The following is a 23,816-nucleotide window of genomic DNA, read 5'->3' on the forward strand; positions in this document are numbered from 1 at the left end:
GGCGTATAGGTCCTGGAGCGGCGGCAGATTGCAGCCAATCACCTTCTCAGCTGACCGAATGACACGCTGCAGCCTGCCCTTGTCCTTGGCAGTGGCAGCAGCGTACCAGATGGTGATGGAGGATGTGAGGATGGACTCAATGATGGCTGTGTAGAAGTGCACCATCATTGTCTTTGGCAGGTTGAATTTCTTCAGCTGCCGCAGGAAGTACATCCTCTGTTGTGCTTTCTTGACGAGGGAGCTGATGTTCAGCTCCCACTTGAGGTCCTGGGAGATGGTAGTTCCCAGGAAGCGGAAAGACTCCACAGTGTCAATTGTGGAGCCACAGAGGGTGATGGGGGCAGGTGAGGCTGGGTTCTTTCTGAAGTCCACAACCATCTCCACTGTCTTTAGACATTTCCGGCAGCACCTGAACAATCCCGGAAATTAAACATCGTGGATAAAAAGAGAAGATAAATACAAAGAGCAGTCTAATCTAAGTTGGTGTTACGCCCCGTAGCTAGGGGTATCAGGACATAACATAAAACCAGATGGAATTGGTATTAGAAAGGAAATTTATTCCAGAATCAAGCAAATGACAACAAACAGTGCTCAAACAAAAGGACAAATGGGCCGATGGGTGCTGCGGAAAACAAAAACAGAATATAACAAAAGGAGATCTTCAAAAGGAAGACTATTTCTAAATCTAAATGAAAACAAAAGATTAAACAAAACACCTCCCTAACTTAAATACTTGGTTAAACACAATACTCACAGCACCGCTGAACCTAGTGACTAATACAACAAAAATTGACTAAATGCAGGAAGGATATCAGTTTTTAGAGCTTACTCCTAGGCCCACGTCCTCACACTCAAACAATTTATCCACAAAGTCTGGTCTGGCAGCTGCCCTCAGCTGCAAACAATTAGGCTCTTTAAGCTGGAGGCAGAGTTGATTGACTCCTCTTGATTCGCCAGTCAGGCCTGCCACACCAATCAGCAGCTCCCTTCTCCAGGCACAGCTTTCCTGGTCCAGCCAATCAGCAGCACGGGATGGCACAGCCTACTTTGCATCTCATACCACACACACGAGGGTGTTGCTGGCAGCCATAATAGTTGGTTACTACTACTACAATCTCTTAATGCTTTGGCTCGTGACAGTGACACACGGTTTAGGTCATGATCCAACCAAAGTAGGCCAAGTTACCTTGGGCAGCAAAAATAAAACATTTATAATTTTCTGATTTAGCCACATTCCACTATAACACAAGTTGCACACTGTGTACAAAATGCAGCTTTAACTTAAAGCCTTGTCACTTGTTTGCTATACAAGACATCTTGATGACAGCCATGCTCCCCCCCACCCTCAACCAGGCAGCCTTTTTGACTCCGTGAGTACACTATCCTGTATTAAGTGGTACTGCCAGAACCAGAGTGGTTCAAAAAGCGGGTGTTCACGGTTGAGCTGTTTTTTAAAAAAAATCTGAGCCACTATATATGAATATCAAATGCTTATGGAAGTTGATCATATTTTATCCCTAAATTATTTTACCTTCAAAGATTATATAAAAAACAGCTTACACTCTCAATAAAGCAAGAGACAAAAAAGTTTTTCTGAATTCTTTATATGGAGATGCAACAGCTGTGCTCGAGCAAACAAAGTCATGATCCATCAGATGGTTGGCTTGATAATCTTTCCCAAGAAGAGGATTTTCTCAGCGTTACGTTCAGCGATGATGACCATGAATGGACGATTGAACTTCAACACAGGGACTGGGGCCAGGTGGGCAGATTCGCGTATGATGCCTATGCCTGTGGCAGCTGCAGCGGTGGCTCCGGCTTCATCCACGACCAGCGTAGCTTGGTGCACAACCTGCGGTGCAACGCAGAGTAAGTGAGACGACAGACAAATGGAATGTGTGAAATAACATATGCTCCGTTTACTTACTTGTGAGACTACCAGTCCTTGCACCTCTGAAATGCGTCTGAAATTTGCACGATCACCAAACATGTCTGTCATTCCCATTTCTGACAGCACATCGTTTAGGTTGTAGGAAGTCTTGATTGAGAACTTTGGAATGTATACATCATATCTCCTAAAACATTGGAGGGGGAAGGCAAACAGGCTCAGATTCTTATTCTAAGTGTCTGACAAGATTATGGAAAGGATCCCTACAGAGATAGACCTGTTAAAGAGTAAGAACCTTTTTGCTTACAAGGCAATGAACAACTACAGACAAATACTATCAAATTAAACGGTTTCCTTTTCTTTCCAAACGGGACATGAACCGCGGTCTCCTGGGGCCCACCCCTACCTCCTTAACAGGACATTTGGCGGTCTTAAACTTCCTCACCTTACTTCCTGCTTTGCTCCCATTGGAACTACGACCACTAAAAACTAAATCTAGGTCCGAATGATGCTGGAACACACCACTTATGGGGTCTTTCTTGGGGGAGGACAGGACAAAGCTGTGTACCTTATTCAGTGTCAGACCTTCCACATATAAGCATAAATTAAGATTTTCCCAACCTGGGTGTCACCATAGCCTTCAGCCATTTGGTGATGTGGTTCGGGGAGATGGCGTTCTCCAGTGTTGCCATGACGTCAGGCAACATAAGCAGCATGGAGTAGGAGCTTTTGAAGGGGAGCTGGAGGACCGTTGTCTTCAGCTCACGGTCGCGATAGATGTGGAAATTATCCTCCCGATTCATCATGACGGCTGGAACCTGGACAATGACAATTTAAACATGAAGATGATGGTCAAAAACACGGGAAAAAAAAAGCAATGTCAAAAACAAAATTAGGGTGTTACAACTATCAGATTTTCCCAAATTGTGTTAACGGCATGAAAAATGCTTTATACATCTTTGGTTAATTAATTCAACAGATCCCTGCTCTAGATTTGGGCTGAACCCCGAAAGTTTACGTTGTCTAGCTCTGCCCTTGTTAATTACTGGGACTCAAATCTTTTTCTGAATTAAGAGAGAAACTCTGAACCTTGGTGTTCTTGTCCACGTTGAAGTCGTCCTGCTTGGTGAGCTCAGGGTCAAACCGAGTCGCCCACTTTCCTGTTAGACAATGAGCAGAAATAAAACAAAAACTTGTGGCTTCATACATTCAACTTACCCTTAAAATATGTAAACAGATCTTACATTACTACGAGATTACAGACTGACTAGATCTCATCCCACAGGACCTTCTTACCTTTGTAGTAGATGTAGCTGATGAGATACATGACTGTGTTTGGATCCAGGTCTTCCACCAGCTTGTCAATCTTCCTGTTGGTCTTCTTCTTCACATATTTATTGATGTAATCAGCACTTTCTGTAGCTTTGCTGAAGTCCACATTGAACCCATCTGCGAAGTACGACAGCTTCAGGGTCTGCAGGAACTTTGGCTTCGGCTTGAAGTACTTGTCCACAAACACAGCGGTCCCGTCGCTGGCGTCCTCCTGAGATGGGTTGGTGGCGCTATGGAGGAACGTCTGAAAGGCCTGGTCCACATCTGTCTGCGTCAGGAGGGAGCTGCTGAAACCCAGACCACTGAAAAGCTGACGGTGAGTCTCCCCCTGCGCTCCCACGGACAATGCAGCCAAGGCGACCGACACACTAAATGGGGAGAAGAAGATATTCTTTCCCTGCGAGTCAGCATCAGCTGCTAACTTCCTGTAGAGTCGGAAGGAAAACTTTTTGTTTGCGTCGTTCACCAGGGAGACGCTGTCGCCGCTGCCGACGCAGATGACCGCTGCTAGGACCCAGAGACCCATGGCTGCACGCATCATCATTGTGAACTAAGACAAAAGTTCAAAAGTTCAGCTTCATTGTTTGTTTTAATGACAACACTGATTTTGTACTGGATGCATTTTCTGAAGGTTTAGTATAATGTGAATCTGATGAGTATGTTGGCCTTTTAGTTACTCTCAAAGAAATCTGATTAAACGGTGGTATTTTTTGAGCTAAGTGACTGATGGGAACAAAGTCATTATTAACGGAGAACGCTGCACCATGAAGCTGTGAACCAGGCTGTAATGTAACCCTATAGGACAAATGTTCAGCATCAGTTATCATCCACTAAAAGTTCTGTTGTTGCCGCTGACAGAATCATATTATTATTCTAAGTGTCTGACTACATCATGGAAAGGATCCTTACAGAGAGACTTTTGTTAAAGAGTAAGACCCTTTTAGTTCAACATGAAACACTCCCGAGATCACCATCACCAAACTCCATGTAAATAATGAGGACTTTTATCATCGTGAAACACACTTCATTCAAAAGTTGACAGAAACTAAATAAAACTACCAAAAGCCATCTTGGTTCATCTTTCCACTGTTCCAACAATCACCACTCTGCTTTGGTTGAAATAAACCCTTAACTCACCCATTTACATGTAGAAATTTGCTGGCTCTATACACACTAAAAGTACTGATGTGTGAACCTCCCAAACAATTATACCAGTCACAATTCAGGCTTCTTACCTCTCCAACCAGAGAAACAACTCAATGCAAATCAGCAATACCAAACTGGTGCAATACCAATTAGTATCATCAGTGGTGTAGGGAGTGCATGAGTGTAAGTGAATAATAAAGTAACCAAAACTCAAAAACTAACCTTTTCTGGATGTGACGATTGAGAGAGATATCACCAGACCTGAATCTCCGGCCCTCTTTAAAGGACAAAGAGTCAATCAAGCTAATGTGAACCAGGTGTAGACTACCACGCCTCTGCCTGCCTGCCTCCTCCTCCTCCTCCTCCTCCTCCTTCTTCTTCTTCTTCTTCTTCTTCTTCTTCTTCTTCTTCTTCTTCTTCTTCTTCTTTTATGTATGGCGGTTGGGAACCAGCTTTTTGGAGCATTACCGCCACCATCTGGACTGGAGTGTGGATCATGAGGCCAACCTACACTTTCTTAAATGTAATGTCTTCTGATTTTTACCAAGTTGAGAAATCAATCTTTGTCTGCCTTGATGGTATTTAGGACAACACATATTCTATGGTCTCTTGACATTACATGTCATCTAGCTGACGCTTTCATCCAAATGCTATATATGTCAGACACACCTCTAGAGCAACTGCATGTTGTGTATGTATTCCATCAACATGCTTTTTCATTATAAATAATATTTCATTTAATCCTGTATGTCCTAGTCTCATTGTGGACACCACATCTTGTTCTTGTTTACTTCTGTATGTATTCCTGTTCTTCCCCACTTTTCCTTGAATACTATACAGGTGTTTCCCAGATTGTTCAGTATCCCAAAAAAACTGCCATTTTCCATTTATTTTAGCTTTAATTATACTTTTGACTTCAACTTTACTGTATTTAATATCAGGCTTCTCTGCTGCTTTCTTCACACATGTATCTGCCAATTCATTACCTTCTACACCTATATGAGCTGGTACCCACATAAATGTGGTACTAATACCAGACTTAAGCAGATTGTTAGCTAGTTGCATTATTTCATACACTATGTCCTGTCTAGCGGACGAAGATGGATGGATAACCCCTTGAGATGAATCATCTCATTTTCGAGGGGGTCTTTTAAAACATCAGTAAATACAAAACACAAAATACATTCTCACATACACACAGCACTCCCAAGCTTGACTGCTCCAACACCAACTGACCCCCCCCCACCTCCCCATATATACACAAGTAAAAACAGTACGTTTTCATACATTCCAAATGTGCTGTTATTTATAGTAGATGCACAAACAGTAGCCAACCCACAAAAAATAAAAAAAATTAAAATAAATGAAATAAGATGATAAGATAATAAATTGTGTTATGTCAACTTAGAAACAAGCTAGAAACAATAGCACGCTAATTGTAGATAATTAAAGACAGATGCCTTAAAAAAACAAATGAAGTAATCGATCTAAGTGAGTTGGGCAAGGTAGTCCAATCAGATGGTGCTTTAAATTTAAAGGCACGTCGTCCAATTTCTTTGGAGATTCTGGGAACAAGCTCACCAAGTAAGAGCGTTCGCCCCATGTTGGCTGAGTCCTGCAGCGGCCCGGTTTCGAATCCGACCTACGGCCCTTTGCTGCGTGTCATCCCCCATCTCTCTCCCCCTTTCACATCTATCCACTGTCACTAAATAAAGGGAAAAGCCCCAAAAAATAATCTTTAAAAAATAACATCTGCATAATCTAATATTGGTAGTAGAAGCTGCGAAATGTGGGTGAAACTTCCGGTGAGACAGCGGAAGTAGCATTCCAACGGTTGTGAGTCAGCTAATTAGCAAAGAGGCCAAGTATATTTTAGGTGTTTTCGGATCATTTTCTATTATTGTAAAGTGGTTGAGATGTCGTTAAGGAGCTCAGGGACAACATGTGCTTTTCGGGGTTGTACAAATAACCGCACAAAATGAAGTCAGTGGCTTAAACGTGAGTGTTATGAACACAAGCCAAAAACTAAAGCCGAGTGTCCATGCCAACGGTGGTACAGTTTTCATCGCCTCCCACAAGAAGATGAACCAAAACAAAGATGGCTTAAGAACTTAAACCTAAAAGAGCCCCCCAAACATCTGTTTGTGTGCTCGTTTCACTTCGTTGACAAGAAGCCAACACAGGATAACCCGTACCCAACGCTTGTTCTCGGTTACGAGAAGCCACCGGAGAAGAGACGCCGACCCAGGACTCCACATGTCACAGGTAGGTCCACTAACGTTAGCTTGTTAGTTTTCCGTATACAGTTTTTTTTAAATACCTTAACTGTTGAAATGCTTAAAATTAATATAAGAAAAACTGTCTGCCATGGTGGTAGACAGATGGCCTGATATTTTAAACTAGCACAAAGTTTTATCCTGCACTTGGCACACTGTGTCAGGTGTTAATTTCGTTCCCTCTTTTAGTTAACATTTACAGAATATCTGTTTTGAGATTATTAAACACACTCTGTGTCTAGATGTCACTAAGCCAGAGTGCTTATTTTGCAGTGGAAAAAAGTCTGAGAACAACAACAAATAAGGCACAGACACGTTCATGTTTTTAAAAGTAGTAACGTTTGTAGTTCTTGTTATGCTTTTCTGTGTACTTCACAAAGAATATCACAATCTAAACATGAATATCAATTTATTTAAATACTGTGGTTCAAATTTGTATATTTAATTTAAGTCAATCCTTGCACTAAAATGTTCTTTCCATATACCTGAACTGATACTACTACAGTTATAAATCTCATGTTGTAACATAAATATGTAATTAATGTATTCCCTGCAGATGAGCCTGATGTGATGGAGGTTTCTGGGGAGCCAGGCCCTACTTCACAGACCTTCCATGATGCCCAAACACAGTGGTCAGACCCAGCAATGGAGGACCACATCTACTCCAAAGGACCTACTATCACATGTGGTGTGACAACTGCCTCATCTTCTGATTCGCTGCCTGTTGCAGAGTTAACATTGAAAGATGATGCAGACTGTTTGCTGTACACAGGGATTCCGCTACTTGAATTTAAAACACTTGTGTCTTGCTTGCAACATTTTGCCCCCAAATCATCAACACGGCCAGCAGAGGACCAAATCCTGTTGACATTGATGAAGCTTAGACAGAACTTTGTTATTGCGGATTTAGCAAAACGCTTCAAAATGTCAAGATCCTCTCACAAACTGTGCCTATTCATTTTGTCACTAAAATTGACAAAATGCTAAAGATCTGTGCAGCACTTGTAAATCTGCGAGGGGAGCTTATTTCAAGCAAATAGACACAATAACAATAATTTTGCGGAGCATACTGAATGTTCATATTATTTTTGAATGCAGGAATTTTTATGGGTGGCATGTTTGAGCCACCCGTAAAAATTGGTTTTATGAATTCAGGAGATCCCTATATAATATTGCCCAAGGCACTTTATCAATTGAATGGAAAACATGTTTTTACTCATGACGACCCACCGGTAATCCATGCCTTGTTTTAATTATTTATTTATTTTTTTTCTATTGCATTTTTAAGCTATGAATTATAATCGGTGAATCTAGCTGCTACTATGAGATATGAGTGTTTTATGGTTTATTTGTTGGAAAAACACTTTTCGTCAGTACACTGCTAATGTGTAATAACCACTTACTGAAAACGGTCTTGTATTTTACGAAGATAGTTCACCAAAACATGTTTCTGAAAACATTTTAAGAGAGAAATAGGCCATGCAGTTGCTGAATCTGTCTGTTTTTTGATCGACAAAGGTCAGTTTAAAAGATTTTGAGAGCTGCCGAGCCGACTGCTCCTCAAGTGGAGTGCATGGCTGTATTAAGAGAACGGTGGAGTGTGGAGTGCTTAATATTATGGGAGTGCTGCAGGTCACGTCATGTGTAGAAACGCTAAGTGGAAGAGAAAAATTCAAATGACACATTAATGTATTCTTATAATTAACTAACATGTACAAGTTATTTCATATAATTGAGTTAATTTACAAAAATGTATTTACAATGTTTATACAGGTAACTATTTGTTTCAAACAACTGGCTTTCACCTTAAAACTTTCAATAAAAGTGGAACTGTCAATGAACTGAAAAATTCTTTTGTTTTCTATTTAAACTAGTGAAACAGCATTACACTGTTTTTGTGTAGGTATATTTCTTCAGAATTTCCAACCAATAAAACTGATTATACAGTGTAAACCCTGCCTCAACTACTCATTAAAGATCTGCAGGTATGTTGGACAGAGATTTATCTTCTTGTCAGCAAAATCATCAGCCAATCTAGGTAGCATGTGTGAAAAGTAGAAATTCTGCAGTTGTTGAACTTGTGCATCTGTGTAGTTTTTGTCAAATGGAATGTCCATTTCAATGTCCTCACTTGGTGTCCAGATGACCAGCTTGCAGCTCTGTAGGCCCAGACACATCATGGTCAATTGTGTCTGAAATAAGGATTGTTAGTGCATGTTGGTGAAAAAAACAAACATTGAAATAGATATAAAAAACATTGTTTGGCTAATAATAGAGCTAATCTACTTGAAAACATTTTATTTTCCTGCAGGTAGTATCCATCCTTTCCTTTGGGAAGGATCAGGTACTGTTCATCACCTAATCTTTTAATGTCACCATTTGGCCGTCCCAGAAATTCTGTCAGTGACATGCAACTCTTGAAGGGGCACTTGATCTCAAGGAGCTGTGTTGAATCAAGGATCCCATCTGGACTGGCTCCCAACCAAGCATAGTCAGGGTGCACAACCAGGCCTCTCTTCTCCACAGTATGCCCTCTGCTCTCCATGAGTGTGATGACCTTGATCTCATTTTCTTTGCCATGCTGTGTTGCTGTATTGCCAGTGAAAGTTGGGTACAGATGCTCATTTTTGGGACTTTTTTTGCTGTGCTGGCTGTTATACGCAGCTTTCTAGCATCATGCCATAACTGTGAAGAACTTTGCATCCTGGCTTCTTCCATCAGTGTATCAGGCGCTATAATCGACAGACGAGTTTTGGCCCTTTTACTCAATGTTAATGACATATTTGCAATGGGAATGTACCACAGACCTTGCAGCTCACACTTCTCAATATTTCAGAAAGATATTGAAACACTGATGTTTCCCACCTACCGTTAGGTTTTGGTTTTTGCTTTTGTGTGCTCCCCTGGTTTTTTACAATAAACAAACTTCCTAACCCACTTGAAAAAGTTTCTACAACCTTCAGTGGACAAATGCAACTCTTTTCTCTCACTTTTTCAATCCAAAATCAACACCATTCATAGGCGCCGACGAAAATACTGAGCACCCACACTGTAAGCCCGAACAGTACTACTAGCTTCAGCATTTGTGAGTGAACACCGCTGGTTCACTCACTATTTTTAAGGGTACTGTCTATCACGTGATATGACGTCATGACGTGCGGCCCTAACTGACGTTACCTGAAAAATCTATCCAAGATGGCTGCCCTCGCGAGCGACGCGGTGTTGAGCATGAAATAACTTGTAAGTAAACCAAAACACTTCAAAAGTACTTTGCTTGTTGTAACATTGTAAGAATATCATATTACACGTGATATTTCACTGTTAGACGAGGCTATTTTTAATATATAAGTTGCAAGCGCGCAGCTTCATGGCGCCGAGCGCAATTTTTACGCGCCAAAAGCACGATTACCATCAGTCCGCCTGCTAGTGACAGATAATATCCTGTGTACTGTTAATGTCGTGGCAAGGCAATAATGTTAACGTTAGTCAATAACTCTTTTTAGCAAGCGATAGTCCTTCTGTTTTTGAGTGTGTTGCTGCTGTTTGTGTTAAGCGCCCTGCTCTGGTAAGTTCAATGTGATGCTAGTCCTACATGCAACCAAATGAGCTAGTGGCTAACGTTAGCTGTAACTTTTACTCACACAAAGTTAAGGTTATGGGCATAATAGTTACCGAATGAACTCTGCAAGTTGTCATTAAGCCTTTACAAACTTCTTTCATTATAGGTTGAAGTGGAAGAAGTGCAGTGAGCATCCCCCAAAAGGTGACTCAAATGTTAATTTATACTGTAACCTATTTTGCACCATTTCTTTTATTTGGAGCCTAATTCATTAGCATATAAAGCTGGCCTTACACTATATCTTGAGCTAATATTTGTGAATAACCAGTTAGCCACCCTCTGAAGTCGAACAACATGGCTTCTGTTTTGTCAGACAATTAATTTAAAAGTGTAGGAAGAGCGGAAGCAGACACACACTGTGTGATTTCATAATATCAAAGCATAAAGCAGATAAGACCCCACCTGTATTTTGAAATCTGATAACATTGTTATTTGCACTCTTGGTCATAAAGTGCTTCACTGGTTGGTGGGTCAGCCCTGGTCTAGATCAGTTATTTTAGGCAGTCAGCAGTGAATGCATGGACACTGAAGATTTTGATAGTTTTTTGCGAAGTGAGTTGTAATAGTATCTATAAAACCCAGTCTTTGCCAATTATTTTTGCTTTTTCTGTCCTTAAGTTAATCAATCAAAAGTCTCTTAAAAATTAAATATCTTGCTGTCTGTTTTTGTGTGCATGTGTAGTCCTACATTGTCACCAGACTCACCAGAGAACAACTTTATTGGTAAGTTACATTAACACTTGAAATTTTGTATCATTAATTTGTAAAGAGGTTGATTGCATAATTTGACTGGTTTCATATTGATTGTTTTATCTGTGCCCACAGGACCAACTTACTCCAAATATTGAACAAGTCTGACCTTTCTGTGGTAATCACACATTTCACATGCAGGAACATTAACTATGTTAAGTTTATAAGTAGTGAGTCTGAAGCATAAGGAATTTTAGTGGTCAAATGATTCAATGGAGTGGAAGTGCAAGTTGTGTGCTGTCACCTCAGACACCCGGGCCCATTTATTTAGGCACTACCGTTTACAGCATAGTCATTATTCAAGAGTTAGCCCTTTGCCATGTCTCCACAACTCTTGTATTTGTACATTTCCATCATTTAATGCATTGAAAATTCATTTATCACGTGTCCACAAAGACACATGCAAAACTGGTGCAGGTGAAAGAGCAAGTAAGACATACACTTTTTAACTGTCCATTGTGTGACTTCAAACAGCCTTTCTCAGAGGTGACACTGTTCAGTCATTTAAGATGACATTTAAAAAACCATGAGAATGTACCATGCCCATTTAAGGACTGCAACTACCGCACAAATGTCTATTCATCATTTAATGCACACAAAAGTAGGACACATGAAGGCAGTTTAAACTTTTGTGATGACATTGTATCAACAGAGAATGATAGTGCACCAGTCATAAACACTGAGGACGAGGATCCTGCTCACGAGTGTCACCATGCAGGCACATCTGCTTTTCCTGAGTCTGACAGTTGGTGTGACACCAGCCAGTTAAAGGCCCAGTTACAACGTAATTTGTCCTCCTTGTTCTTGAAGATGCAAACTGTTCTTCATGTTTATGACATGGCATCTCAGGAAATAGTTGATCACCTGACTCAGATATTTTCCCTGTCTCAACCTCTTGTCAAAGATACTATACATGAGATACTACAGAGGCATCATGTCTCTCCTACTGAAGCAATCGTGAATGATTTGGTGAATGCTGTTATGGACACAAATATTTTTTTCAGTGCCACAGCTAAAGGTGAGGAGTTGTCCTCAACTAAACGAAGAAAAACATTTATTGAGAAAAACTACCCTGTGGTAATGCCAGTGCAGTATGTTTTAGAGCCTGGATGCACAGTGGTTTATGTCCCTATGCTCCAGATGATCCAGAAAATGTTCAAACATACTGACATCCTTGACAGAATCAAGGAAACCAAGAGCTCAGAAAAAGGTCATTACATGAGCCATCAAGATGGCTCATATTTCCAAGAGAATAATTTGTTGTCTTCTTCAGAGCTGTCACTGCCACTGATTTTGTACATTGATAACCTTGAAATTGCAAATCCACTAGGCACTTCAAGGAAAATCCATAAACTCTGTTCAGTGTACTGGGTGGTTGCTGATTTGCCAGTTAAATACCGATCAGCACTGCATGTGATTCAGCTAGCAGCACTATGCAGGGTACCTGATCTTAAGAGGTGTGGCTATCAAGTAGTACTTGGTCCTATGCTACGAGACCTTCGCATTCTTGAAGAAGATGGAGTATTCATTGATTGCCTTGGTCAGTCAGTCCGTGGCACAGTTTTATGTGTTGTGATAATCTGGCAGCCCACTCATTGGCAGGCTTTATGCAGTCCTTTAGAGCAGGATATATTTGTAGATTCTGCAAGGCTAAACGAGACCAAATTCAGTCTCTCGAAGTCAGAGATGGTGAATTTAGTCTAAGGACTAAAGCCACTCATGACTGTGATGTGCAGGATGTTACACAAGAGGGTGGTCAAAGCCAGTGTGGTGTCAAAGGGGACTGCATCTTGAGAGAGAAGTTGCAGTATTTTCATACCATCACTGGTTTCCCACCTGATGTCCTGCATGATCTTTTTGAGGGTATTGTACCTGATGAGTTGGCCCTATGTATTAAGGAGCTGATTCGGCTCAAATATTTTACTCTTGAGTATTTGAACTGGAAAATTGTGTCATTCCCGTACCAACACACAGACAAGATTGATAAACCACGACCTATTTCAACGAACTTTGCTGCAAAGAGGACCATTGGTGGCAATGGCCACGAAAATAGCACATTGTTGAGATTACTCCCATTGATGATTGGTAATATAGTCCCTGAGGGAGATGGTGCTTGGACTGTATTGATGGATTTGAAAGATATTGTGGAGCTTGTGCTGTCCCCAACATTTGATGACGCATCTATCCAGTATTTGCAGACAAAGATACAGGATCACAGACACATGCTTTAGGAGGTTTTCCCAGAGTTCACACTGCTCCCTAAACATCATTATGTTGAACACTACCCAGATCTCATACAGTGTTTTGGGCCTCTTGTCCATTTGTGGACTATGGGGTTTGAGGGCAAACACCGCTTTTTCAAGCGTGTAGTACATGACACACTAAACTTTAAGAATGTTTTAAAAACACTAGCGACTAGGCATCAGCACATGATGGCCTACTACCTCAGTGCACCATCATTCTTTAAACCACATCAGCAGACATCAAATGTCTCCTCTGTCTTGGTTTCAGAGCTTCCTGAGGTTGCAAAAGAACACATTAGGCAAAAAACAGACAGCAACCCGATTTACAGCACACACTGTTAAAAGGGATTTGGGCTTTTAGTCAGAGGGACTATTGTTGTCAAGCTGAGAGAACTCATTGCCCATTACAACAAAGTAAGTAGAGTTACAACAACTTCAACTTGAAAAAAGCGCGGAAACTCATTAAAAACTCATAATAATCCATTCAGTTCACTTCAGAAAATAGGTCAAGGTGGGCATTTCAACCAACACGCAGGCGCACGCACTGACGTCACGCGCAGTGTTGAACTGTTGAAATCCAAGCCGACCGCCATCTTTTTTTCCTCGGAGCCGAGCCGTCCAAGTAAGTACATTTAAAACTGTTTTAGCTTAGTTAGTTCATCTGTTGGTAATGTGCATTGGCCGTCTAATGTATCTCCGTCTCAAATTATCCTAACCTGTGATGAATATTTCATGTTCGTTTGTTTTTCGGAAATACGTTAGCATGTAGCGCTAGCTAGCTGGCTAGCGCCACCGGAGTATCACAGCAAGTATTTAATGTAGCTAGGGTTGAGCTTCATATTCGACTGTAACAAGTATTCGGCACCGATAACGAGTGAAACGGTGCGAGACCTGTCCTCATTATTATGGGAAAATGTGTGAACAGTGGGAACATTATACCCGGTGAACCTGCCAATTTACGTGACGTCGCGACTCGTACAAGAAGCTTTGCACGCACTCAATCAACCTGGCACAGCATTGACAAGACAGCGAGATAACGGCGCAACTCATGGTCCGTGGGGAAGAGGAGTGGAAAGAACACTGACCTCCGCCGTAGTGTATGGACTATTTTGTATGTAGCGTTAGATGCGGTATAAACACGTAGTGATAGGTGATTGTTTTCATGTGCGTAGTGATATGTGTGCTGTTACATTCTGTATCAATGGCAGTGCGCAGTAGTGGGGGTGAACGGTCACGCAGACCGCCAGCTGGAGATCAGATGTGGGTTTTTTGGCCAGTGGGAAAGGAGCCCTATGCCGTTTGAAATCGGGTCGACCCACGTTTAAAAAATAAAGTATTTGATACTACATGAAAAATACTTATACAATCAACCCAATTTTGCTGATAACGGTTGTATATGTTTTTTTTTTTTCTGTCTTTGTTTTTTCTGTACAGGGTTAGCTACTTCACTTCAGTGTAGGCTGTGCTGTTTGGGGCAACTGCCCCTCAATGAGGTGGTCCTGCAAGTGTTGCAATTTCTCCTCGCCGAACCAGCGCACACTAATTGTCCATTATAAGCTGAAGCACTGTCATCAGGCAAGGAACTGTCCTCTCCCCTGTGTCTATGCAGACTGTGTTTGCTCCTTCAGGACAGAATCATCTCTGAAAAAACATTTAACTAGAGACCATAGTCAAGCCCGTTCAAAGCAGGTGACTGCAAGGTTAAATTGTGAACTGTGCAACTTTTCAGATATTTGTAGTGATACAAAGTATTTTGCACATTTGAAAATACACATTCACAATAAGGAAGCTGTTAAATGTCCCTTTAAAGACTGTAGTTTTCAGTCGAGTGTGTACAGTACTTTTCGTGCACATAAGAGTAAGAAACATCACCTCTGTACTGTTGATAATTTTCGAGAAAACCTGTATCAAACTTTTATTCAAGGCACTTTAAACTCTGAAAGTACAGACTTTGAGACACATTCAGACGATCTAGACTTATCAGATGATTTCATAGAGAATCAAGACCTGCATGATTCACTTCAACACAAAGTTGCATCTCTCTTACTGCGTATGCAAACAAATTTGCATGTGTCTAAAACAACAACTCAGGAAATAATAAATGAGCTTTGTAGTGTTAGCTCAGTTGTAGAAGAGTGCACACCAAAAATAATTGAAAGTGTACTGATCAAGCATAATTGTGCAGTAAACAGTGCAGTCACTGCTGCTATAACAGAGATAGTTAAAAAGGTAAACCCCCTAAGTTTCTTGTCGAAAGACGGGCCTTTTGGCTCTGAATACAAAAGAGAAACTTTTTACAAGAAACATTTTAAAGTGATTGAGCCGATTGAATATGTTTTAGATGCATCTTCAAGGCGGAAATTTGTTTATATTCCGGTTTTGAAAGTCTTGACAGAGCTGTTAAATTGTAATGATGTGTTAGATAAAGTCTTGGAGACAGGACATATTGAAACAGTTGAACGCTTGTCTCAGTACAAAACATACAGAGACGGTCTATATTACAAAGACAATATTTTGCTTTCGTCAGAAGATCTTAGCATTGCCCTAGGACTCTATATAGACGACTTCGAGGTTTGCAACCCACTAGGAACGTCAAAAAAAAAGCACAAGGTCTGTGCAGTCTATTGGGTGATTTCACTCATTTTCGCATTTATAATTTGGAACTGAGGAATGCAAGGCGGTCCTTCTTCTCGGACATTATTGCCAAAAACAATAATAATTCACGTGCTTTGTTTGCTACTGTCGATAGGTTAACAAACCCTCCAGTACCAGTAGCATCTGAACTTTTATCCACAAAGGCCTGCAATGATTTTGCCACCTTCTTCAATGACAAAATTCAGAAAATTAGACAAACAGTCAGTGCTTCCATATCGAGTACAGGGTATGTGTTGTCACAGTGTCCAAGCAAAACAGATTCCAACATGACCCAATTTCGTATGATTAACTATAAAAACCTGGAGGACATTATACAACATCTGAAAACCTCCTCATGTTGCCTTGATATTCTACCAACGGGCCTTTTCAAAAATGTTGCAAATTGTTTGGCTACAGATCTTCTACAGATTGTAAACATGTCTCTTCTCTCAGGTATCTTCCCACAGGCCCTGAAAACTGCAGTCATTAAGCCACTCTTAAAGAAGAACAATCTAGACACGTCACTAATGACCAACTATAGGCCGATATCAAACCTTCCATTTTTAAGTAAAATCATTGAAAAAACGGTTTCTCAACAATTGACCCTTTTCTTGTCACTAAACAACAGTTTTGATGCCTTCCAGTCGGGTTTTCGACCACACCACAGCACTGAGACAGCTCTTGTTAAAGTCTTTAATGACATCCACTTAAACACAGATAGTGGCAAAATTTCAGTCTTGGTACTACTTGATCTCAGTGCTGCATTTGATACGGTCGACCATGACATATTACTAGACCGATTGGAAAACTGGGTTGGCATTTCGGGCTCAGTACTAAAGTGGTTTGAGTCTTATTTAAAGAATAGGGACTACTTTGTGTCGATAGGGAATTATACATCTGAGCATACAAATATGACGTGCGGAGTTCCCCAAGGCTCCGTTCTGGGGCCTCTCCTGTTTAACATCTACATGCTTCCACTGGCTCAAATTATGGAAAACAACAAAATAAGCTACCACAGTTATGCGAATGACACACAACTGTATATAACCTTATCGCCAGGGGACTATAGTCCAATACAACAACTGACTAAGTGCCTTGAGAAAATTAACGACTGGATGTGCCAGAACTTTCTTAAATTAAATGAAGAAAAAACTGAGGTGGTTGTTTTTGGAGCAAAAGAGGAACGATTGAAAGTCAGCACTCAGCTTCAAACGATAATGTTAAAAACAACAGACAAAGCCAGAAATCTTGGTGTAGTCATGGACTCAGACCTGAATTTTAACAGCCACATTAAGACAATTACAAAGTCAGCCTATTACCACCTTAAAAATATATCAAGGGTTAAAGGACTTATGTCTCAGCAGGACTTGGAAAAACTTATCCATGCTTTTATCTTCAGTAGACTAGACTACTGTAACGGAGTCTTTACAGGTCTCCCTAAAAAATCAATCAGACAGCTGCAGCTGATTCAGAACGCTGCTGCTCGAGTCCTCACTAAGACCAAGAAAGTGGATCACATCACTCCAGTACTGAAGTCTCTACACTGGCTTCCAGTGCCTCAAAGAATTGATTTCAAAATACTTTTGTTGGTTTATAAATCACTAAACGGTTTAGGGCCTAAATACATTTCTGATCTGCTAGTACACCATGACCCACCCAGACCCATCAGGTCGTCTGGGACAGGTCTGCTTGTTGTCCCTAGAGTCAGAACTAAACAGGGGGAAGCAGCGTTTAGTTTCTATGCTCCACATATCTGGAACAAACTCCCAGAAAACTGCAGGTCTGCCGCAACTCTCAGTTCTTTTAAATCAAGGCTGAAGACTTATCTATTTGATGTTGCCTTTCTTTCTATATAAGCTTATAAAGAGAAATTCCTATTTTATCTGCTTTTATATATTTAACTGTTTTAATTGCTCTTTAATGTTTCATTTCTTATACTGCACTGTAACTTTTATTCTTGTATTTTAACTGTTTTAAATTTTTTATTCTGTTTTCATGTAAAGCACTTTGAATTGCCCTGTTGCTGAAATGTGCTATACAAATAAAGCTGCCTTGCCTTGCCTTCAAATTTACCTATACGATATAGATCATCTGTACAGTCAATCTACCTCGCATGTCTGTGTCATAGCAATGATGTGAAGAAATATGGGTACGGAGTCATTCTTGAACCACTGATAAAAGACCTTGAACTACTTGAGCAGCAAGGATTGTATGTTCAGAAATTGGGAACAACTGTTAGAGGTACTGTGCTGTATTTGTCTGCAGACAACTTGGGGGCCCATTCACTTGCTGGGTTTCATGAGAGTTTTAATGTCGACAAATTTTGCCGGTTTTGTTTAGCTAGTCGGCAAGATATTGACCTTCACAAGGTAAAGGAGAGAGTATTTCCACTCCGGACAGTTGAAGCTCACAAACAGGACCTTCTGGAATTAAACAGACATCAGTTAGTTTCCGTGAATGGAGTAAAGAGTGACTGTGTTCTCAAAAGACTTTCTCATTTCCACGCAATCCAGGGCTTCCCCCCAGATTTTATGCACGACCTTTTTGAAGGAATAGTCCCACGGGAATTAAGTCTATGCATAAAGTCTCTGATATCCAAACAGTACTTTACAATAGATGAGCTGAATCCCATCATTGAATCCTTCCCTTTCAAGTTTACAGATAAAACCAACAGACCTCATCCAATTTCAAAGTCTTTTGCATCGAATAAATCTATTGGTGGGAATTGCCACGAAAACTGGACACTATTGAGACTTCTGCCTCTGATGATCGGTCACATTATACTAGAAGATGACAAAACTTGGGGGATTCTATTAGATTTGAAAGAAATAGTAGAGCTTCTAGCTAGTGTACATTTTTCAGAAGAGACATTGGCATACTTGGAGTGTAAAATCTCCGATCACAGCTGCTTATTAAAAGAGGTGTTTCCTGATTTCCACCTCCTGCCCAAGCACCACTTCTTGGAACATTATCCCGAACTGATTCGGAGATTTGGTCCCCTGGTTGATTTCTGGACCATTAGATTTGAAGCTAAGCACAGCTTTTTTAAAAGGGTGGTGCATGATTCTCACAATTTCAGAAACATCTTGCTCACTCTATCAACAAAACACCAGCTTACTTTAGCTTACCATCTAGACTTGCCAAGTCTTTTCAGACCTGATCTGGAAGTTGGACACACTGCATTTGTTTCACCTGATGCACTCGAGCACTCCATGAGGCGGGCTGTAGAGCTGAAATATGGAAACATAAGTCTTGTGTCTCTTGCAACCCATGCCTGCCTTTATGGCACAAAGTATTCAGAGGGTATGTTTCTGTCCATGGGGCACACCAGTGGCCTGCCTGACTTTGGGAAGCTGGTTAAAATTGTAGTTGTGTCCAGCAAAGTGTCTTTCTTCATAGAACCATATCATGCATGGTACATGGAGCACCTGCGGAGTTATGAGTTGATGAAAAAACAGTCTTCTGAACTGGTGATTGTGGAATTACACGAACTAAATGGATATCAACCCCTGTATCCATACACAAAAGCAGGCAAACTGATGGTGACATCAAAACTTTTTTTTGCTTCATTAAGGTATAGTTGAGCTGTTATTTTACTTTAAATGGCGTGTTCCTCTCCTTCCTCTGAAAAACATATGCAGTATGTCTATAAACGTAAAAACAGATTTTAAACAGAATAAAATGTGTATGAATGTTCATGTTTATTAATGTTTCTTTATTGTTCATTTTGTCTTTTCTTACATTCATTTTTTTCTTCATCACCAGAGAAGTCCTGAGAGTTTGCAATCGCAAGAAGATGCTGTTGCGTGTGATCATTTCAGCACAGTACATTAGAAAGCTCCGCTTGGACTCTGTTCCAGATTCGGTTGACGGCCTGAAACTGGTGTTGAAAAACAAACTGCAGTTACGCTCTTCATTTGACCTTCAATATGAAGATGAGGATTTCAAAGACTTCTGTAACCTCACGTGTGTTCACGATCTACGAAAGGACAAGGTGACATTGCAAGTCGTTTTCTGCCCTGTCTCTTCAGACTCAAGTTTGGACACTTTTAGCTCTGCTGTACCATCATCTCCGGCAGCATCCTCTTCAGCTCATTCATCATCTCCGACGACATCCTCTTCATTGAGCAGCCAAACAGATTGCTTTGCAGGTCGGCGTTCACAGCAATGGCCAGCTCATTTTCCCATTCCCACCTTCTCATATAATGTTGAGCTGAGGCTCAGGCAGGGCAATGGTGCTTTTAGAGAAAGTGGAGCACTTCTATCCATTTCAAGGGACATGAAGTCTGAGATTCTGCTCAAACTTGCTGAAACAATATATTCATTCATGACCTACCCTACACTTGAACATTTTGGATGTGTAGCCAAGGCACTTGTTGAAAAACACCCTTGCCTTACAGAACCTGGCTCTGCATCTGGATGGTATGGATGGAAACACAGTATAAAGTTCAAGATGGGCAATTACAGACAGAAATTGAAAGGTGTCGGCTGCCGAGAACTGGAGGTTAATTCTGAGAAAAGGGGTGATGGGGACACGCGAGGGAAGAGAAACAAAGTGAAGAAACCTAGAAGGTCTGAAACAAATTTTCTTCCAGATCTCCCCCAGGGAAGAGACAGCAGAAGTCTTGAAGAAGATAGAGAAAAGATGGTCCAGGAGATGAGAAAAACAACCCCAAACCTGGCCTACATCGATGATGCAATGAATGCCACATACGCACTGAGAAGACAGGAGATTTCAAATTTCAAAGTCTTTTGCATCGAATAAATCTATTGGTGGGAATTGCCACGAAAACTGGACACTATTGAGACTTCTGCCTCTGATGATCGGTCACATTATACTAGAAGATGACAAAACTTGGGGGATTCTATTAGATTTGAAAGAAATAGTAGAGCTTCTAGCTAGTGTACATTTTTCAGAAGAGACATTGGCATACTTGGAGTGTAAAATCTCCGATCACAGCTGCTTATTAAAAGAGGTGTTTCCTGATTTCCACCTCCTGCCCAAGCACCACTTCTTGGAACATTATCCCGAACTGATTCGGAGATTTGGTCCCCTGGTTGATTTCTGGACCATTAGATTTGAAGCTAAGCACAGCTTTTTTAAAAGGGTGGTGCATGATTCTCACAATTTCAGAAACATCTTGCTCACTCTATCAACAAAACACCAGCTTACTTTAGCTTACCATCTAGACTTGCCAAGTCTTTTCAGACCTGATCTGGAAGTTGGACACACTGCATTTGTTTCACCTGATGCACTCGAGCACTCCATGAGGCGGGCTGTAGAGCTGAAATATGGAAACATAAGTCTTGTGTCTCTTGCAACCCATGCCTGCCTTTATGGCACAAAGTATTCAGAGGGTATGTTTCTGTCCATGGGGCACACCAGTGGCCTGCCTGACTTTGGGAAGCTGGTTAAAATTGTAGTTGTGTCCAGCAAAGTGTCTTTCTTCATAGAACCATATCATGCATGGTACATGGAGCACCTGCGGAGTTATGAGTTGATGAAAAAACAGTCTTCTGAACTGGTGATTGTGGAATTACACGAACTAAATGGATATCAACCCCTGTATCCATACACAAAAGCAGGCAAACTGATGGTGACATCAAAACTTTTTTTTGCTTCATTAAGGTATAGTTGAGCTGTTATTTTACTTTAAATGGCGTGTTCCTCTCCTTCCTCTGAAAAACATATGCAGTATGTCTATAAACGTAAAAACAGATTTTAAACAGAATAAAATGTGTATGAATGTTCATGTTTATTAATGTTTCTTTATTGTTCATTTTGTCTTTTCTTACATTCATTTTTTTCTTCATCACCAGAGAAGTCCTGAGAGTTTGCAATCGCAAGAAGATGCTGTTGCGTGTGATCATTTCAGCACAGTACATTAGAAAGCTCCGCTTGGACTCTGTTCCAGATTCGGTTGACGGCCTGAAACTGGTGTTGAAAAACAAACTGCAGTTACGCTCTTCATTTGACCTTCAATATGAAGATGAGGATTTCAAAGACTTCTGTAACCTCACGTGTGTTCACGATCTACGAAAGGACAAGGTGACATTGCAAGTCGTTTTCTGCCCTGTCTCTTCAGACTCAAGTTTGGACACTTTTAGCTCTGCTGTACCATCATCTCCGGCAGCATCCTCTTCAGCTCATTCATCATCTCCGACGACATCCTCTTCATTGAGCAGCCAAACAGATTGCTTTGCAGGTCGGCGTTCACAGCAATGGCCAGCTCATTTTCCCATTCCCACCTTCTCATATAATGTTGAGCTGAGGCTCAGGCAGGGCAATGGTGCTTTTAGAGAAAGTGGAGCACTTCTATCCATTTCAAGGGACATGAAGTCTGAGATTCTGCTCAAACTTGCTGAAACAATATATTCATTCATGACCTACCCTACACTTGAACATTTTGGATGTGTAGCCAAGGCACTTGTTGAAAAACACCCTTGCCTTACAGAACCTGGCTCTGCATCTGGATGGTATGGATGGAAACACAGTATAAAGTTCAAGATGGGCAATTACAGACAGAAATTGAAAGGTGTCGGCTGCCGAGAACTGGAGGTTAATTCTGAGAAAAGGGGTGATGGGGACACGCGAGGGAAGAGAAACAAAGTGAAGAAACCTAGAAGGTCTGAAACAAATTTTCTTCCAGATCTCCCCCAGGGAAGAGACAGCAGAAGTCTTGAAGAAGATAGAGAAAAGATGGTCCAGGAGATGAGAAAAACAACCCCAAACCTGGCCTACATCGATGATGCAATGAATGCCACATACGCACTGAGAAGACAGGAGATCGTTGGCCGAAATGAGAGTCAGATGGCCTGCCCTTTTTACTGAAAGACAGGTAAAATGTGTACAGTTTTTCTTAGCCATAGCAAAGTAGTAATGTTATATTGTGTATATTGCAGGGCTCTATGCTAATATTCCTCCCATTGAGCACATGTGCTCCTAAAGTGAAATATTTGGGAGTAAAATTAAAAATTGTTTAAGTAACACATTTATATAACGCTTTGATAACAGTAAAAACACCCCAGAGTATACAAACATGGAAATATTTCATCTTTTTTAATCAACAGATGCAAGCAATAACTTGCTCTGTTATGACTAACACAATATTTGACACATTAAACATACATTTATCTTTCCTGTAGGCCACTCCTATATATTATGATATTAAATAATGCTTGAACTGATATGAATTACATATTTTTATTTAACTACTTTAATCATAGTAGTACATACTGATTTGTTAAACTTACAGTCTTGTTAATTAGCATGTATGAATTATCATGACAACATAAAGCACTGACATATCAGTCTGATGTAAACATTAATACAACTCAATAACCTGTCACACAAGCCAATCTGCCAGTCTGAGGACACAGATCGTTGAGGTTGAAGTTAATATTAATGAAATATGCACCTTGAGACAGGTCTCCGCTGTACGTCACATGTCTGACAACATGTCAGTTGTAGTGCTGAAATGTGAAAATTTAGGTGACTTTTAACTTGAACTAAAACTGTAATGTTACTTCTCCACATAGATCGTCAAGGAATTCACCAGGCTCATGTCAATGGACATCAATAAGTTCTATGAGGGTCTGGACAGCCATCTGCATAAACTTCTGCAGTTATTTCGGTTGAAGCGCTTCGAGGAAGTTCAAGAAATGACATCCTTAATGGAGAGTCTCGACAAGGATGTAAGTGCATCTTTGTTGTAGTTGTGGTCCACATTAATTGTGCAACCCCACTGAGGAGAGGGACCAGGATGTAGATTATGACAGTAAACCTCCTCTAATTAATGTGCTTGGCTAGGCACTTTGATACAGACTGAATGAATAAGAAAATGGCTCAGTAAGATGGAGGAGATGGAGAGAAATCTGGGTTTGTTGAAAAAAACCTGCCTGTGAGAAGGTCAGAGGTTAAGTTACCT

At 40.8% G+C, this 23,816-nt stretch overlaps 1 protein-coding gene across 2 annotated transcripts in view; it reads right to left on the minus strand.

The window, feature by feature from the left end:
- Positions 1–23,816, minus strand: part of LOC116057263 (serpin A3-5-like) — a 93,469-nt gene that overhangs the window by 10,330 nt on the left and 59,323 nt on the right. The window contains exons 1-5 of one of the 2 annotated variants that reach the window (XM_031309658.2): positions 3,185–3,770; positions 2,978–3,048; positions 2,510–2,706; positions 1,928–2,075; positions 1,586–1,852 (exon numbers count right to left, since the gene is read on the minus strand). In XM_031309658.2, the coding sequence (XP_031165518.1) occupies positions 1,652–1,852; positions 1,928–2,075; positions 2,510–2,706; positions 2,978–3,048; positions 3,185–3,764 (1,197 nt within the window). In that variant the 5' untranslated portion in view covers positions 3,765–3,770 and the 3' untranslated portion in view covers positions 1,586–1,651. Of the gene's footprint in view, positions 1–1,585; positions 1,853–1,927; positions 2,076–2,509; positions 2,707–2,977; positions 3,049–3,184; positions 3,771–23,816 lie in introns of those variants that run through there. The other variant, XM_035999008.1, reaches the window with a different exon arrangement.

This window comes from Sander lucioperca, chromosome 2 (assembly GCF_008315115.2).
Source record: "Sander lucioperca isolate FBNREF2018 chromosome 2, SLUC_FBN_1.2, whole genome shotgun sequence".
NCBI lineage: Eukaryota > Metazoa > Chordata > Actinopteri > Perciformes > Percidae > Sander > Sander lucioperca.